Here is a 17,729-nt window from a genome sequence, read left to right as displayed (position 1 = left end):
TTGGTGTCAGACTGAGCTGTTGGATTGGGGATTTATAGGGAGAAGATTTCTCCTTGGAGGTCAGATTATCAATGGAACAATTCCTTTACGGCCACCTGGAAATTATCTTCCTTCAACTTTTTCTTTCCTGGTGAAATTTTGATATTTAAGATAAGTTTCATTTTTTCTTGACTAAGAAAACAGAGGATTCTATGCAAAGAAGTATGAAAGTCAAAGATGAAAACTAGTCAGACCTATCAAAGTGGGATTGAAATATGAATTAAAGACCAAACGACAGTATTACAAATTCATAAAGCAACCCTAAAAGCTGATTTTATGAACATCTTCATGGCCATCATCTTATTACCGTGAATCACAGGCAGTGTTGATTGGAACTAAAAAGGAGAAAAAGCCTAGCTTCTTGTGGGTTGGTTATAGATTTACTCAATTCGTGCAGTTATTTTGATATATCAACAAAGTTCCCCCAACTTTACAGCCACAGGTGACATCTGTGCTACAGACATTAGTGCCACAGGTAATATCTGAGACTTACTCAGAGAAATAATTTCAAAAGTGTATGTTTAACACCATTCATATTTACTACTCTCTTTAATACCATGTACTGTTAAAGCTTATTTTCATAGCAAATGTATGCATATGAATTAACCATCTCATCCTTTTGTTTCTTTTATTCTTTGGAATTACTATGGTAGCCAGACTGTGGTTCCTGTAGGCAATCTGTGATATTACTACCCTCTTACCTTGATCATTTTTCCCCCAAATGAGGAAAACAATAAGCTACTGTGGAAGGAAGTAGTTTTATCACCTAACGGTGAATTTCATTCATGGATGCACTTCATGAATGAAACTGGTAAGAATAACATATGGATTTTTTTTGTGTGGATTTTTCCTCAGGGTTAATAATTTTTTTTAATTGAATGCAGCTGCTCAAGGATTTTTGTTGCTAAGTATACTCACTATGTTGAAAAGGAATGGCTTCCTTTTAAATCTTTTTAGACTACCATTTTGAGGCTTAATTACTTAGCTGTATTTGTAGAGAACCTGTAAACAATAGAGATGTTGACATCACACATTAGGTAGGGTGCTGGGGTGGTTCAGATCACAGGTACCAAAGTCAGACTGTCTGGGTGCTAAGCCAAGGTGTGTGACCTCAACATTACGCCTTTGCTTTCTCATCACTAAAATGGGAATAAATGAGAAAGTCTATGTAAAGCATAGTTCATATTCTGTATTACATACTCAGAGTACATTTTCTATACTCAAAGTATTACATGATCAAAGTCGTATTAAGTACTCAATTAATGCTACCTTTTTATTGCTATTTAATGGATGCTACTGTAAGAGATTATTTCCTGTCCCTCCCACTGCCTGGCATGTAGAACGCAATTTAGTTTAGATATATAGACATGCAAGTATAAAGAATATTATTTCTCTCAAGAGGTCATCTGATATTCTTTTACTTTAAAGTTTATCTTCTAAAATAAGTGTTTTTAAAATTTCCATTTTATTGCTTATTTCTATTGGCCTTCCTCATGTACCTTAGCTGGTTCAAATATTGGATCTCCAATAATTTTGTCCCCTGACATTTCCATTTATAGAATGCTTTTATTGTTTTTAAAGCAAGAGCTGGGGATTCTATCCAATACAATTACCAGGCAGAATGCAATCTCAAAGCTTACTTAAGAGCCAAGAATGTGTAGCCCATTTGACCAAACCTGCAGTTGAACTTAGATGGGTCCATATGATTGACTTCCTCCATCTTCAAATTTGGAGTGAGAAAAATCAAGGATGTGAGCGACACCTTTATATTTGATGATAAGGTCAAAAATTTATATTATAATACCTTTTCTTTTACCTTACCTGGTCCTGACAGTAGCCTGAGATGTTTTGGGAAGGGTCAGGAAGAAACCAAGTTTGAATAGCATAGATATTAAGTGATGGAATCAACACTAGCCCAGTGCCCTTTCAAATTTTAGTGAAATTTTCATTATGCAAAGGTCTTTGGTTTTCCTTGTTTGAAACTTTGAACTTAGAACTGCTAAATGGTGTTGCCATTCTCAACAGAGGGGCTTGTGAGCCAAAAAAAATACCACTTTTTATGTTTCCTTAGATTTCATGTTAATTGGTTATCATTTTGGTGGTTGATGATCCAGATAAACAAATGTTTTATGCCAAGTGGAGGGTTCTCTTTACAGCATTCTATGCTGTTATAATACAGCAATTATTACCATGAAAGAATGATTCTTTTTAACAACTTTATTGAAGTATAATTTATATACCCAAATTTACCCATTTAAAGTGTATATTTTAATTATTTTTACTACATTTACCAAGTTATACAACCATCACGACCACCTATTTACAGTTAATTCCCATTCCCACCCCCAGCCCTCGGCAACCACGGATCTAGTTTCTTTCTCTATGAATTTGCCTTTTCTGGATATTGCATATAAAGGGAATCATACAGGAAGTTGTCTTTTGTGCCTGGCTTCTTTCACTTAGGGTAACGTTTTTGAACTTCATTGATATATGCTGTGTTATAGCATATCGATACTTCATTCCTTTATATTGCTGAATAGTATCATATTCTGTCGTATTGATGTAGCATTTTTTTAATCCATTCACAAGTCGATGGACATTTGGCTTGTTTCCAGTTTTTTGGCTACGATGGATAATGCTGCTGTGAATATATGTGTGCAAGTCTTGGTGTGGACATTTTCATTTTTCTTGGGAGTGGAATTGCTGGGTTATATAGCAAATAGATGCTTAATTTTTAAAGAAATTGCAAACTGCTTTCCAAAGTGGCCATAGCTTTTATATTCCCACCAGCAATATAAGAGGGTTCCTGTTTTGCCACATTTCTTGCTAACATGTGTTTTGTCTGTGTCTTTGATTAAATTTGTTTTAGTGAGTATGAAATAGTATCTCATTGTAGTTTTGATTGGCATTTCATTAATGACTAATTATGGTGTCTTTTCATGTATTTATTAGCTATTTGTATATTTTCTTTGGTGAAATGTCTACTCCAATCCTTCTTGCATTTTTAAATTGCATTGGTTATCTTCTTGTTATTGAGTTTCAAGAGTTCTTTTTATGTTCTAGATACAAGCCCTTTATTGGATATGGGGTTTGCAAATATTTTCTTCCAGTCTGTGGCTTGCCTTTTCAGTTTTTAGTGGTGTCTTTGAAGTGCAAATGTTTTGAATTTTAAAGTCCAATTTATCAATATTTTTTTTGTTTATGGATTGTACTTTTGGTCTCATAGCTAAGAAATCTTTGTCTTATTCAGGTTGTCAAAGAATTTTCTCCTCTGTCTTCTTAAATTTTTGTAGTTTTAACTGTTACATTTAGGTCTGTGATACGTTTTGAAATTCTTTTTTGTATGGTGTGGGTAAGGGTTTAAGTTCATTTTTTTGTTTTGGATATGGATATCCAATTGTATCAGCATTGTTTATTGAGAAGACTGTACTTTCCTCATTGAATTGCCTTGGCATCTTTGTGAAAATCCATTGACCATGAATATAAGGTCATATATAAGGGTTTATTTTTGGACTTTGAGCTCTGTTCCATTGATCTAAATGTCTATCTTCATGCCATTACTACACAGTCTTGCTAACTGTAGCTTATCTTGATAACTTTATAATACATTTTGTAACTGGGAAGTTCTCCAACTTTGTTTCATTTAAAAATTCCTTTTGCTATTTTGAGTCTTTTGCATTTCTGTTTCCATTTTAGGATCAGTTTGTCAACTTCTGCATAAAAGCCTGATGGACTTTTGATAGGGATTATGCCAAATATATAGTTCAGTTTAGAAAGAATTGCTATCTTAGCAATATTGTGTCTTCGGTTTATGAACATGGAATGTCTCTCCATTTCTTTTATTTCCCCTAGTAATATTTTCTAATTTTTAGTAATTTTTGGTGGATAAACCTTATACCTCTATTGTTAAATTTATTCTTAAGCATTTTATTCATGTTGAATGAAGTTCTTTTAATTGCATTTTAAGATTATTCACTGGTAGTACAAAGAAATACAATTTATTTATTTATTTATTTAAAGAATTTTATTTTATATTGGAGCATAGTTGATTAACAATGTTGTGTTAGTTTCAGGTGTATAGCTAAGTGATTCAGTTGTACATATACATGTATCTATTCTTTCTCAAATTCTTTTCCCATTTAGGTTATTACAGAATATTGAGCAGAGTTCCCTGTGCTCTACAGTGTTTTTAATACAGATCTTGTCTGTGCCATGTTTGGTTGTTAAGCTTATTATTTGATGATTAAGCTACTCCCTGATTTAAAGTTGATGATAGTAGAGAGCTATGTAGAATTTTCTGGACTTCCTGGATATTAATTGTAGGAGTAAAATTTATTTGCAGTACTTCCTGCCTAACAGAAGCTTGTAGTGTTAGGGTATAATAAGGGGGCGCTGAGCCTTTTAATGATCTCTGCTACCTCTCTTGTCCAGAAGGCCTCTCCTAGCACCTTATCACGGCAAGAGTCTTTTTTCCTGCAAACAAATGAATAGAGAAAACATCCTTTAAAGTACCAATGGACCATGTTACGAAACACACCCTTAGTTAAATGAAGAGACTATTAAGACATAGGAGAACTTGGCCAGTATCTTTTAGCTTATATTTTTGAGGGTACTTGGTTTGAATGGAAAAGATGTATTGTTTTTCTGTTTCCTAAAACTCTGTTTAGAGATCAGTCCTGCAGTCTATGCCTGGTACACTCTAATTCTAGCCTCTTGAGAGTTAAGTGTCTTGTTTTTGTTTTAATATTTATCTCCATTGTGTATTATTATATGCTTCAAGTAACTACTATTTATCATTTCAACTACATGGTGCAAAGATGTTTATTGCCTTCTTAAATGTGATTTTAAAACTGTATTCTGACACTGTAACTTTTCTTCTGGGAACACATGTCCAGTTTTATAAGGCAAATCAATTGGACAGTGTATTTCAGTTAACATAAACTGGTTTTGTTCAGAACACACCTATAGTTTCCAGTGAATCACAGCTATATTTAGTATCCTGAAATAGTGGGAGGTTTTAAAAAGTTCAAAAAGTAGCAAGTAGGTGAGAATCTTGTTCGTTGCATTTCATTGGGTTTATATTAAAGTTGTAGGCGGGGTTCCTAAAATTGCTGGTGGGGAAATTTGAGGATTACCAATAACTAGATAGTCATGTGTTTGATGCTTACCAGCATTTATGTTAAGTTCAGAGAATCAGAAGGATTCTCATATTCCTACCCAGAATACTACACGTAAAGTCTTGTAAGATATTTAAGATTCAGTCGTGCAATACTTTAAACAAAGTATAAGTTCTATAATTGTTAACATGTCGATAACATGCTTGTGGATACTTAGCTGGCTGCTTTGGCGGTGCAGTCTCCTGCACATAGCATGTCTGCTATGGCTGGTCATGAAAAATTACTTTTTGAATTAGAACTTAATAAAAACTTTCCCGGTCTGAACACTTAAGCTCTACTCCCTGTGCAATTAGTTGTTTCATTTCTTTCTCAGCAGTTGAGTAATGATTATGGCTCCAGATGCAGTGAGAGTGATAAAGAGATTGATTAATTTCACTTGAAAGGGCATATGTTCAAAGAGAATCCAATCGGAACGCCATGAATGAAGATCTGACATCTCTGCAGTGGAGAGTTGTACCCTTACGTGGTGTCCCACCAGTGCTGAGAATAGGATCTCTAAACCAATGATACTTATCCACTTGGTCTATAAAATATTGAGTCTTGCTCATAACCTAGTGCACACCTGTGTGAGTGTATCTGTTCTTGCTACCATTCTCTGTCTTTGTAACAAGCTATTTGTGACAGTTGGAAAGGTTCCTTTGGCTCCTTTACCCTAGGGATGCCTTTGAGTTGCATGTTGTTATTGATCAGTAGCATCAAGGTTGCTTCAGAACCATGGCTTAATTTAGAACACACACAGGCACACACACACCACTGCACAACAGAACCTTTCTGTATTCTAGTGTGGAAAACATCTTCAATATTACAGCAGTGTGACCACCGAGAAAAACCTTTTATTACATTTTATAAAAAAACAAACAAAAAAAGGGTCTATTTATCTAATACTTTATCAGTTTACATCGATTTGATACTTCATATTTTCAAGGAACACTTTTCATCTTAAATATATCTTTTACATACCACTCCCTTTCATTTTCATGTATTCTGTAATTTTTGAAATAAATATTTTATGACAATTTAGAAGTGACTGAAAACTTAATTTTTAAGAGCAAAATAAAACATCCATCAAAACTGGTGGGTTCAAATTTTGATGAAATAAAGATAAGGATTCACAGCTGTGATTTTAGCATGGAGCTTAAACTGAATGAGTTTTGTTTCTGAGTCTGTAAATGAGTGGGTGTGCATCCCTGAATAAATAGAACACATGCATACTTCTTTTGGAAAGTGTCTCTTATATACAAGTCTCTCTCATAAGGCATGAAGTTGAGAGGATTGTATAAATTCGTGATACTTTGAAGACCATCATAAGAACTTTTACTCAGTGCTTCTGTAAATCAGGAAAGGGTTCTCATTCCTTGGATTTGCCGATTGTTTTAATAAAGAAGTTTTTGTCTGAAATGTCTTAGGTTCTTTTTCCTGCCTTTACGCTTGAATGCTAAGGTTTTATTCATGCAGCAGGTAGTTCTTGGGCATTACTCTATGGCAAGTGCTATGCTGTGAAAGCTAAAGGGTGGAGCAAGACAAGCTCCTGTTTTTAGTGGGAGGGGCTGCCATTGACTGATTGCAACATGGAGCAAATTGACCGTGTGGCCCTCGAAGACCCATCCTGAAAGAACACCAAGAATTTCCTTCTAAGTTATATTGATGCAAAACTTTGGATGTTTTAAGAATATATCCCTTACTCTGTGCTTCTTGCATTTTTTTCTTTTTAAGCCCTAGGATGTTTTTTCTGAGAATACACAAGTGCTTCCTAATCACTGCATTCTGAAACAGACAATGAGGTCAGTAAAGGATGGTCACAAGATGACTGGAAAGGGGATGTTTGAGAAGAATTTCACAGATATTTAAACACTCCTCAGCACTTAGGGTAAATTCTTTAAATTTATTGAGGAAGTCGCTTTAGCTCTTTAAGTCCTTTTGATATTTTGAAGACATTTCCACTAGGGTGAACTTGGACAAGGAGAGATTCTCCCCAGGGAGTTTCATTTGTAATACTCAAGAAGAATGTACACCCTTAACAGGAGTTTCACAAATCAAGGATACTTTTTAAAAAGTTTTTTTGAAAATCATTTTGTATTCAATATTAAAGGCACAGATGCATTCAAAGGTAGGCTTTGCCATCTCTCATTCCATCTTTGTTGGACTCTCTGGTTTGTCCTTGATTGATTTTGAAATAGATGAGCCAGCTTTTAGAGCAGGAGAATGATTTAATTATTACAGAACCCAAGAACCAAAATCAGATTTGATGGTATGTTGAAACAGTGTTCAGGATGAATTAGTGAACAGATGTGGAGTATATGTCATTGATATCTGATACCCTCACGTTGACCTAAAAGTGGTGCCTTTTCCTTTAGGTCTTCAACTCTAAATATCAAAGCGTTGAATTTATTGGTGCCTCTTAACCTGGGATGAGTTCACTTGTCTCATAATGGAAATTGGGGCACCGATAAAGAATCTAGAGCTTAACAAATGGAGGAAAGGACAAATGCAGGATACACTTAATTAAGTCGATGGTTAGGGACCACATTGTAGGATGATTAAATTAGCAGCCTGAACACCGATGTCAGTACTGACACCTGAGGTCAGCTAATGTACAATTTATTTTTTAGTAATTTCAAAGGTTACTGTGATTATTTGGATCATTATGAAACATATATTTAAGCAAATACTTTCGTAGAATTTTAGAGCTGGAAGGGACCTTGAGATCATCAGACCTGGCCTTCTCAGTAACAGGTGAGCAAGCTGAGGGCCAGGAAGACAGCTTGGAGCAACAGGGACAGAATGGGACATGGGGCCTCTCAGTCCATCCTCCGCGCCCCATTTCAGGTACAGTTCACTTCCCTCTTCCACGTGAGCCAATGATGGAAAGACCAGAGCCTGCCTATAAGGGGGCAGATGGTGGACCTTAGTGGTACCCATGCTACATTCTATAGTCTAAATAGTAGGAGGTCATTAAAAGTGGAAGCTAAAAATCAATGAATTCAGCTGGGAGTTCTCAGGAGAAAAGACAGATGAAAAAATACAGCAGAGATGTTCAGAATGGCTTGTCAGAAGGTCAGGATTCCTCTCCCATCATTAGACAGAGGAGGAGAACCTGAGAATCTGGACCAGAGTTTGCAGCTCTGGAACTGGATGAAGAGAGCAGCTACTTCCCAATATTTTTGTGGGAGAAACTTCATTTTATTTTTTTGGTTTCTTTTTTTTAAATGGAATCATAGTTAATTTATAGTGGCTTTGCTGTACACCTGAAACTAACACAACATTGTAAATCAACTATATTCCAATAAAAATTAAAAAAAAAAAAGGAGAGAAAGTTTACACTGTTGTGTTAGTTTCAAGTATACAGCAAAGTGATTCAGTTATATCTATATCTATCTATCTATCTATATATGTGTTCTTTTTCAGATTCTTTTCCATTATAGGTTATTACAAGATATTGAGTATAGCTCCCTGTGCTATACATTAGGTCCTTGTGGTTTATCTATTTTTCTTTATAGTAGTGTGTATCTGTTAATCCCAGACTCTAATTTATCTCCCCACCTCTACGCCCCACCCCCTCCACTGCTGTCTCCTTTGGTAACCGTAAGTTTATTTTTGGCCTGTGAGTCTATTTCTGTTTTATAAAAATGGAAACGTCATCTTAAAATCAATGCCAAGCATGGCCGACATTACAGATTAGGCCAGCACAAAGGCATTTGGAGGTTGGATGAAACTGGTTTGTGTCAGAGCTTTGTACTTACTAGCGTGTGAGTTTAGCCTACTTGAGCATCCTCCCCCCGCCCCTGCCCCCCCGGCCTCAGTCTTCTACTTAGCTCTGTATTCCTTCCCTCATTCACCTGATAAACACTTACGTAGCATTTATTATGGCCTCTACCGTATTCTGTCAAACTGGGTTATTTATATGTACCCCAGAAAGCTGTTTTAAAATATGAAATTGGATAATGTTCTAAAACATTTAGCACAAATTAGGAGGTCAAATTGAGCTAGAGTTGAACTGTTGGCATGGGAAAACCATGGTGGTACCTGGCTGAGGCTTCCTGCTCTTTGGCCGGGGCCATCCCTGGCCTCCCAGCGGTGGGACAGCTGGTGCTGAGGCAATGATGGTGCATCCCAGTTGGGAAGAAGCAATGAGGGGTCTGGAGACCTCCAGGAACCTTCAATGATTGGCCCTTGGATCTCACTGGGAGGTAATTTTGGAACAAATGAAATAATTTGGACAAAGGAATTAGCACAAGCTGAGAGAAAAGAAAAAAAATTCTTGCTTCCAGCAAATGTGTGTTTCATTTGATTCGATTTTTTTGTTTTCATTCATCTGAGAACTTCTTTAGTGTAGGTGGTCGAGGGATTCCTGAGACTCATACAGTGCTGGAGCTGGTACCGCCTTCTATTTTTTTCAACTAGGAAAACTGAACCTGTGGGAGGGGAGGTGACTCTGTAATGGACTCCTTGGCCTTCCTCTTCGTATTTATCTAATGTGATCCTCATAGCAACCCTAGGGAATGTGTAGGTAAGTCTTTGTCTCCAATTCCATGTGGATTGCTTAGGACATTGCAGGAAGTCATTGGCAGAGATGGAATCAAAACCCAGCTTTTCAGATAAGTGGTTGGGTGCTCTTATTATCATCCTACTTAATTGGTAGTGAACTTTGCAGAACTCTACCTTCATTCCTTCAGTTGGCTGTCAGATATTTATGAGGCAGTTGCCATGGTGCTTACCATATTCTAGGCCCTGAGGATACAATGATGATTTCCTTTTCTTCACTCTCAGGGAGTTTACCATCTAGTTGGTGGCATAGCACATAAGCAGACAATTGCAGAAAGAAAAACCAACAGAGATATGTTGAAAGCATTATGAGAATACAAAGATTGCATGAGAAATATTTCTTTGAACAGTAGAAAAGAGCTGTCATCTGTATGCTAGGCAGTATGCTAAGTGCTTTGCGCAAATTATTTTATGTATTAGAAAGACCATTTCATTGGCCCTAAATTAATATCTAGGTTTATAGTCATCCTTCCTAATCCTGATAGTACCTATTCTCTTTCCCAAGCTTCCATAGAATGTTCTGGTATGTAATGAAAAAGCATATATCAGGAATAACGTATCACTTTTTGTTGTAGGTAGATACACCAGTGATAACCAATTTGAGACAAATTCCTCATTATACATTGAGACAGATTATTATTATGGATTATCTAAAATTGAGGGAGCATGTAGTCTCTTGCAAAGACAGAAAAACAGTGAGAGTCTGATAGAAGAGGACATTTGGGGCTAGTGTGAAAAACCTCTTTACATCAGGGAGGGTAGGGAGGCATGCAGGCGGCTCTGAATGTTGCATACCAGTGGGAGACACTCCCAGCCACCAGCAGAGTCAAGCTGTGGCATTTTTCTGCGAGTACAAACTGAGGTTCTCAGTCGCTGGTGGGAGAACCCAATCTCAGCATTCTAGCCCATTTAACCTGGTCTCCCCCACTTCCTCTGCTCTGCTTTTTGTGATCCCTTTTCTCATTTCCTCGCCATTTCTTAATAGAGGTCTTTAAAATACTCTTTATTCCCTTGCTTATCCTATTTCCCTTGTTTGGGATGGATTTCCAGGGGAATCTGAGGTTAGGGATGAACTCTTTGTGTTCAGCTGCAGGCAGATACCCTATGAGAGCCTCCTAACTTAAAAATTTCTAGTATTCCAAAGTGTGTTCTGAATATTGGATAGAAAGAAAAAGAATGTGTATGTATATATAATTGTGTATATATACTTATACATGTATATATGTGTGTGGATATATATAGAGAGAGAGAGGGGGAGAGGGAAGGGGAGGGAGGGAAAGGGTTGAGGAAGGTGTGTGGGTGGGGAAAGTGCACACCTTGATTTTCTTGTACTTGCAGGTGTTTCCTACTAGAAAAGGAGGATTTATTGGAAGCGGGGGGTGAAGTCACATAAAATAAACCTGAAATTTTGGGAGTCATCATACAGCCATTATGGAAAACAGCATGGAGGTTTCACAAAAAATTAAAAATAGAACTACCATATGAGCCAGCTATCCTACTTCTGGGTATATAGCCAAAGGAAATGAAATCACTGTCCTGAGAGATATCTGAGCCCCCATGTTCACTGCAGTATTATACAGTACTATTTACAATAGCCAAGACATAGAAACAACCTAAGTTTCTATTGACAGCTGAATGAATAATGAAAATGTGCTTTACACACACACGTACACACACACACACACACACACACAGGAATACTACTCAGCCATAAAAAAGGAAATCCTGCCATTTGAGACAACATGGATGGACCTTGAGGGAATTATGCCAAGTGGAATAAGTCAGACAAAGACAAATACTGTGATGATTTCACTTATATGCAGAATTAAGCACATGAAGAAATTTTCTAGATAAGAAACGTGAAAAAGGTTTCATTATATCTTTGATTAAAAATGGACAAAAATGGAAGCATTGATGTAGAATTAAGTAGTTTTCAGATTTTATTCTTTGAATCAGTTACAAAGATAGGAAATACTGTTTTTAAAATTTTAAATGAAAATTTAAATTTTTTATGTAAATTTAAATTTTTTATTTTCAAATCTGTACAAGTTGGTACATTTCAATCCACTTGTTCACCTACATTGTATCAAAGAATTTTTTTTTTTTTTTTGCTGCAAAAAGCTTTATTGTTTCCATTTGGTCCAAGGCTTGGGAGAGGGGTCCAGGATGGTTAGAAAGCTGCCCAGTGGCTGCAGAGACGGGCTTCAGGCAGAAGCCCTGACGCCAGAGGGGCTCCTCAAAGGCCGCTGGGCTCCGAAAGTTCCTAGTCATACTTGAGGGTGAGCCTTTCAAAGAGACACTCGCCCAGCCCAGCCTGGGGACCAGCCAGCCTGCAGAGGTTGGTCAGGTGGGCACCCATCTTCTTGATGAGTTTCACCTCCTCATCTAGGAGGTGGCTCTCCAGGAAGTCGCAGAGGCGGGGTTCTGTGCGGGCAAAACCCAGGGCACGCAGATTCAAAAGGGCCTGGTTCAGGTTCTTCTCCATTTTAATGGTGGCTTCCATAGCGTCCTGGGTTTTACCCCACTCATCGGGAGATGGCTTCTGCATGTCCTGGAAGAGGGCGCGGCTGCTGCCCTGGTTTTGCATTTTCAAGAGACGCTTGGCGCCCTCGTGCATCTCTTCGGTCTATTCGCTGAATGAGTGGCCCACGCCCTCCAGAGCCACATCGGCGCGTGTCTAAATAGAAGACCAGAGAGAGGGAGGTGTAGGAGGCCCACAGATGTTATGTTGACCAGACGGTTGACGGCGGTCTCCACCTCGGTGGAATAATTCTGACGAATCTGGGAGCTCACAGTTGATAAGGAATTAAGCTCAAAAAATGGTGTTGGCTGGTCCTGAGGATAGCTGAGGGTCTGACTCCGAAGGTTGCGACTGGAAGAAAGGTTGGAGGGTGGTCGGAGGCTGGAGCAAAGGGCGTCCCTGGGTCTGTTCTGTCCAAACACTTGAAGCAACAGACAGATCTGGGGGACCACCGTGCGCACTGCCTCAAAGCAATATTTGATAACCAAGAGAGAAAATACAAAACAAAACAAGAAAATGATAAAATGAAAATACGATAAACAAGGGCCATGGGATAATTTTAATTTTTAAGTAATAAAAGCTATTATCTTAATAATTTGTACACCTAGCAGTAATTGACAGTTTACTTTCATGAACTGTTTTGTAGTGAAAATCAACTCCTTAAAATCTGAGAACTTTTGTTTAAGAGACGCTGAAGTAGTAATTATGGTCTCAAATAATGAAACATTGTCTTTTTCTCCTTCTTTTGAAAAGACAACTGCTGTATTTCACTGGCCTACAGATATTTCAGTTTGGAGGTTTTTGTTTTGCCTTCTCAAGCTGAAGAATAAATGTCACCAACATTAAGCAGGGGGACTTCTCCTTTGGTGCAGTATTTTAGGTGATAGGTGTGACACTAATAGTAGAGGAAATTTGACATAGGCAGCTATAGCTGCCTTTTTCAGAAACATTTTTCTGAAGTTTTTATATTTGCCTGAAAATTTTGTATCTTAAAGTTCTCAAAAATTGAGTGATTCAGTTTTCATTTAATCTCTTCAGAGAATTTATAAGACAGCTTTGATTTAAAACACTTCATGTTTTTTAATAGTTTTAATTTTTTTTTTTTTTTTTTGCAGAGAGATGTTGAGTAGAGCTGCCAAAATTTGCTTCCTAGGCTCATTTAAAAATCTCTAGAGCTACATAAGATACTGTGTCATGCACAAAATTAATCACATACAAGCAAAATCTTATAAAAATTCCCACAAAATGTGCTAGGAGTAATAGCAGTGATACTATTTATGTTGATTGACCAGTTATTACATCCCTGGTTGCTCTTACATGCTTTATCTCATTGAATCCTCACAAATATAGTATGAGATTATTATCTCCATATGACATCTGAGGAAACAGGTGAGTAGTAGAGTTGGAATTTGAAGTATAATATTCTTTTTTTTTTAATTTGTATTGGAGTATAGTTGATTTACAATGTGTTAGTTTCAGGTGTACAGGAAAGTGAATCAGTTATACATGTACACATATCCACTCTTTTTCAGATTCTTTTCCCATATAGGTCATTACGGAGTATTGGGTAGAGTTCCCTGTGCTATGCTGTAGGTCCTTACTAGTTATCTATTTTATATATAGTAGTGTGAATATGTCAACGCCAATCTCCCAATTTATCCCTCCCCCCCCTTTTCCCCCTTGGTAACCATAATTTTTTTCTACTTCTGTGACTCTATTTCTGTTTTGTAAATAAGTTCGTTTGCACCAAAAATCTACAAGCAATAAATGCTGGAGAGGGTGGGGAGAGAAGGGAACGCTCCTACACTGTTGGTGGGAATGTAAATTGGTACAGCCACTATGGAGAACAGTATGGAGGTTCCTTAAAAAACTGAAACTAGAGCTGCTACATGATCCTGCAACCCCACTCCTGGGCGTATATCCGGAGAAAACCATAATTCGAAAAGATACATGCACCCCAGTGTTCTTGTTCAGTTTTGAGCTTAATGAATGTGTAGTGAATAGAAGAATGAATGCATGACAAAATACATACGTGACTTTGGAAAATCCAGTTTGAGCTTCTATTGATCTATGAAACCCTGAATACTAGTCAGGTTGTGTCTAACATATAGTCAAAAACCGTATAGGAAATAAAGGGGAAAGGTGGATGGCATTGTTAATGGAGGTTTCGTGAACATGCTCCATCAACGTTCAAAATGAATAAATCTGAATGTATTGTATGTGATACTTTAGTATTTGTAATATCGCAAACAACTTAAGTCCTTTTCTGTTGTTACTGATTGTTTTGTTTTGGTCTTGGCTATTGTCACTGTTCATTTTCCTGCATGATTTCCTTGGGGGGGGGGGCACAAATTACTGGCATAATGGAATGACTTGCTGTGAACCTTGAGAGTAGAATGGCATAGGAAGGAGTTGTTGGCAGGCAGAGAAGACAGTCATGTTCTCAGATTTATATTGACTGCTGGGGCCCCTCTGGGGTCTTTGGGGAGGTATCTTCCCTGGTTTGAGCTCCTTTCAAGATCAGGGCTGGTTTGGGGACACCTGGAACAGCTTTCCAGGGAAAGAGAACTCAAATAGTGTGTCATCTGTCTCTGGAGAAATTAATCCATGAGGGAGAAAACAACTTGACCTATAAACATTTAGAACTGAGTATAGTTTAGCAAGGGGTGTGGGGCAGGAGAGAAAGCAGGAGAGAATGAAGGGAGAGTTCAGAGAGGAGGGGCGGAGAAAAGTCACCATGCAGGGGGTCCTGCAACTAGTCCTTTCTGTGGTGGGGTCCTTCTAGAAGGTGGCACACTTTTAGGGATAAGGGGCAGTGTTCTGAGAGGGACTTAGTCATCTCCGTGTGGGACTTGATGGTTCCAGCATATGTTTGAGAATCTAAAGTAGGTTGAATCCCAAGAGCATTTTCTAACATTGCACATGGGTTTTGTGGTTGGTCACATTGTGCAAATATAGCTTCATTAAGTCTAAAAAAATTCATGGTCCTGAAGCATTGATGAATGTTGTGAAAATATTTATTTATTCAGAGGCTTTTTGGTACATGGTAGAGAATCAAAGTACTTTGTGTATACGAACTGTTCCTTTCCTGGAGTTATGAATGTGGGTTCTGGAAACACACAAACATGAGGTTGAATGCTGGCTCTGCCATTTGGTAATTATATAATTTGGCACAAATTTCTTAAATTCTCTGTGCCTTACTTTCTTTGTGTATAATATTGTGGTTGATGGTACCTGAATTATAAGATCAAATGAGATAGTACATAGATCATGCTTTGTTCAATAACAGGTACATAATAAGGGATGATGCTAAAAGAACGTGGGGAGATATTAATTTTGGTCAGCAAAGTCAACTTGAAGCCCAGCTGTTGGTGAACGAATATATTTGCCCTTTCCTCTAACAGTATCAAATTTATGTTTTGTGCATGGAAATTTTTAATGTTTATACCCACTGAGAACATTCAGAGTGATGACTATGTTGATATGACCCAGATTCACATTGAAATTGCTCTTTAAATGCCATTCATTAGTAATTCTTTGATCATCTTTGTGTTTAACAAAATTCATAGAATTGCTTTCACTGTTTCTTCCTAATACAAACCTTTTGGCATTCCTCTGGAGCTTTTATTGATAAACTCTTCCTTAAGCATACACCCAAATTAAATGTGAGAACCTGCAGGTAAAAGAAATTGCTTCAAGGCAGTGCTTCAGTAGGATGAAAAATCAATAACAGTTTCATTAAGGAAGGAAAGATAGTTTAGACATACTCCTACCTAGCTTTCTTCTTACTGAAAGAAAAGAATAATTGTTGATTATGTCTTTCCTTTCAGATATAATGTTCATAGCTTAGTAACGTGGCCGCTGTATAGTTATATTGTATGCATCCCTTCAAGTCTGCTGGGTTTCTTGAATAGAGCCAGTTTTTACGTTTTGAAAAATTGACACTCATTTAAAGCAGTTTCTTTAATAATGCATGCCATGCTGAACCTACTGCAAGTGAGCACTTTACAACCACCAAATCCTACTGATATACTTGAATTAGTTAAATTCCAAATTCCTTTCTAAGCAAATGCTTTAATTCCTTCTTTCCCCTCTACTGATTGGTTGATAGCTGGATGAGGAGATGGGCAGATAGATAAAAGGGTGGATGGATGGTGCAAGGCAGAAAGGAAGGGAGGAATTCAACTGTAGTATAGTGGTATGTGTGCTTCTGGCTCTCTGCTTTCTGGCTCTGTGATCCTGAGCCACTTACATTCTCTCTGTCTGAGTTTTATCACCTTTGAAAAGGTCATAATAATAGTTATATGATATTATACAATATATAATATCATACAACTATAATACAATATATTATAGTTAATATTATATAACTATTATTATGACCTTATGACATTATTATTATGCAGATGAAAATGAGTTATGTGAATTGTTGTGATCAGTGTCTCTCCGATGACAGGTACCTTATAGTTATATAATTTGAGCTATATTATTAGTAACAGTATTGAAAAAAATATAAAGAGGTAGATAAGGTAAATACAATGACATTTTTAAGATGCCATTTTGTGCTAGAACAATTCAAGATGAAAATAATTGGATTTTAGCTAGAAGGAACACAAATGTGTTTTCCGGGTTATCTTAGATGGGAGTTGGACGGCTTGTACAATAAAATGCGCCCAACAGAAGAGGGTTTTATCTGTAGGGTGGGATCTCAGAGAGGTGTAGGGAAACCACATCCATGCAATAGGGTGAGGTACCAGTCTTTTTCAAGACGTTGCAGTATTGAGGAAACATTCACATGGGGGTCAAACTGTGCTCGGAACTGAGTTACGAGACTTGAAGAAATCTTTTTCGAAGCAAAGTGCAATGGTTAGTTTTGCACAGTGTAGAAATAACCAGGAAACTCAGTCCAGAGCCAGAGAAAAGGCTTTCTCATAAATTGCTGCGTGTCTTGTATCAGGCGGTGATAGGATGTTGTCTCTCCTGTGATAGCAGCAGGCAACATGAGTATGGGAGAGTTTTTCATCGACTTTGTTATAAAATGCTATTTCAAACTCTCAAGAGTTTAACTAGCCCAACCAGTCTTTATTTATCACATTTCTCTCAAGACCTATGAGGTTCAGTCAGTAATAACTAAGCATAATTCCTAACATTTACTACTTTTTCTTAACAGTCAGGCACTCTTCCAAGTGCTTTGCATGGATTTTTATATTCTTTTGCCTCATGCAGGTTGTGGTTGGTGTAGTAGTGTTTTGATTTTGTTGAGCTGGAGACCGAAGTACAGAGAGGTTAACTCAGCCCAAGGTCACACAGCAAGTCAGTGGTGGAGCCAGGTTTCAAACCCACTTCGATTCCAGAGCCTGAGTCCTAAACTGATGCCTTATATAATAAGTGCTTAATATTTGTGAATGGTTATAATAATAGCTACAGTTAAAAATAGCAAAAAAAAAAAA

General features: G+C 37.4%; 2 protein-coding genes across 3 annotated transcripts in view; one reads left to right on the top strand and one right to left on the bottom strand.

Annotated features, from left to right (window-relative positions):
* The window catches only part of THSD7B (thrombospondin type 1 domain containing 7B), a 975,661-nt gene that overhangs the window by 237,338 nt on the left and 720,594 nt on the right, over positions 1–17,729 (top strand). The window lies entirely within an intron of this gene.
* LOC114896963 (ferritin-3, chloroplastic-like) overlaps positions 12,022–17,729 on the bottom strand; it is a 119,415-nt gene continuing 113,707 nt past the window's right edge. The window contains 4 exon segments of the mRNA XM_029225575.1: positions 12,022–12,432; positions 12,434–12,481; positions 12,483–12,702; positions 12,704–12,739. Coding sequence (XP_029081408.1) covers positions 12,022–12,432; positions 12,434–12,481; positions 12,483–12,702; positions 12,704–12,739 — 715 coding nt within the window.

This window comes from Monodon monoceros, unplaced genomic scaffold (assembly GCF_005190385.1).
Source record: "Monodon monoceros isolate NGI ecotype Baffin Bay Population unplaced genomic scaffold, NGI_Narwhal_1 Super_Scaffold_16, whole genome shotgun sequence".
Classification (NCBI taxonomy): domain Eukaryota; kingdom Metazoa; phylum Chordata; class Mammalia; order Artiodactyla; family Monodontidae; genus Monodon; species Monodon monoceros.
The sequence above is the reverse complement of the archived record's forward strand: the minus strand, read 5'-3'. Positions and strand labels throughout refer to the sequence as shown.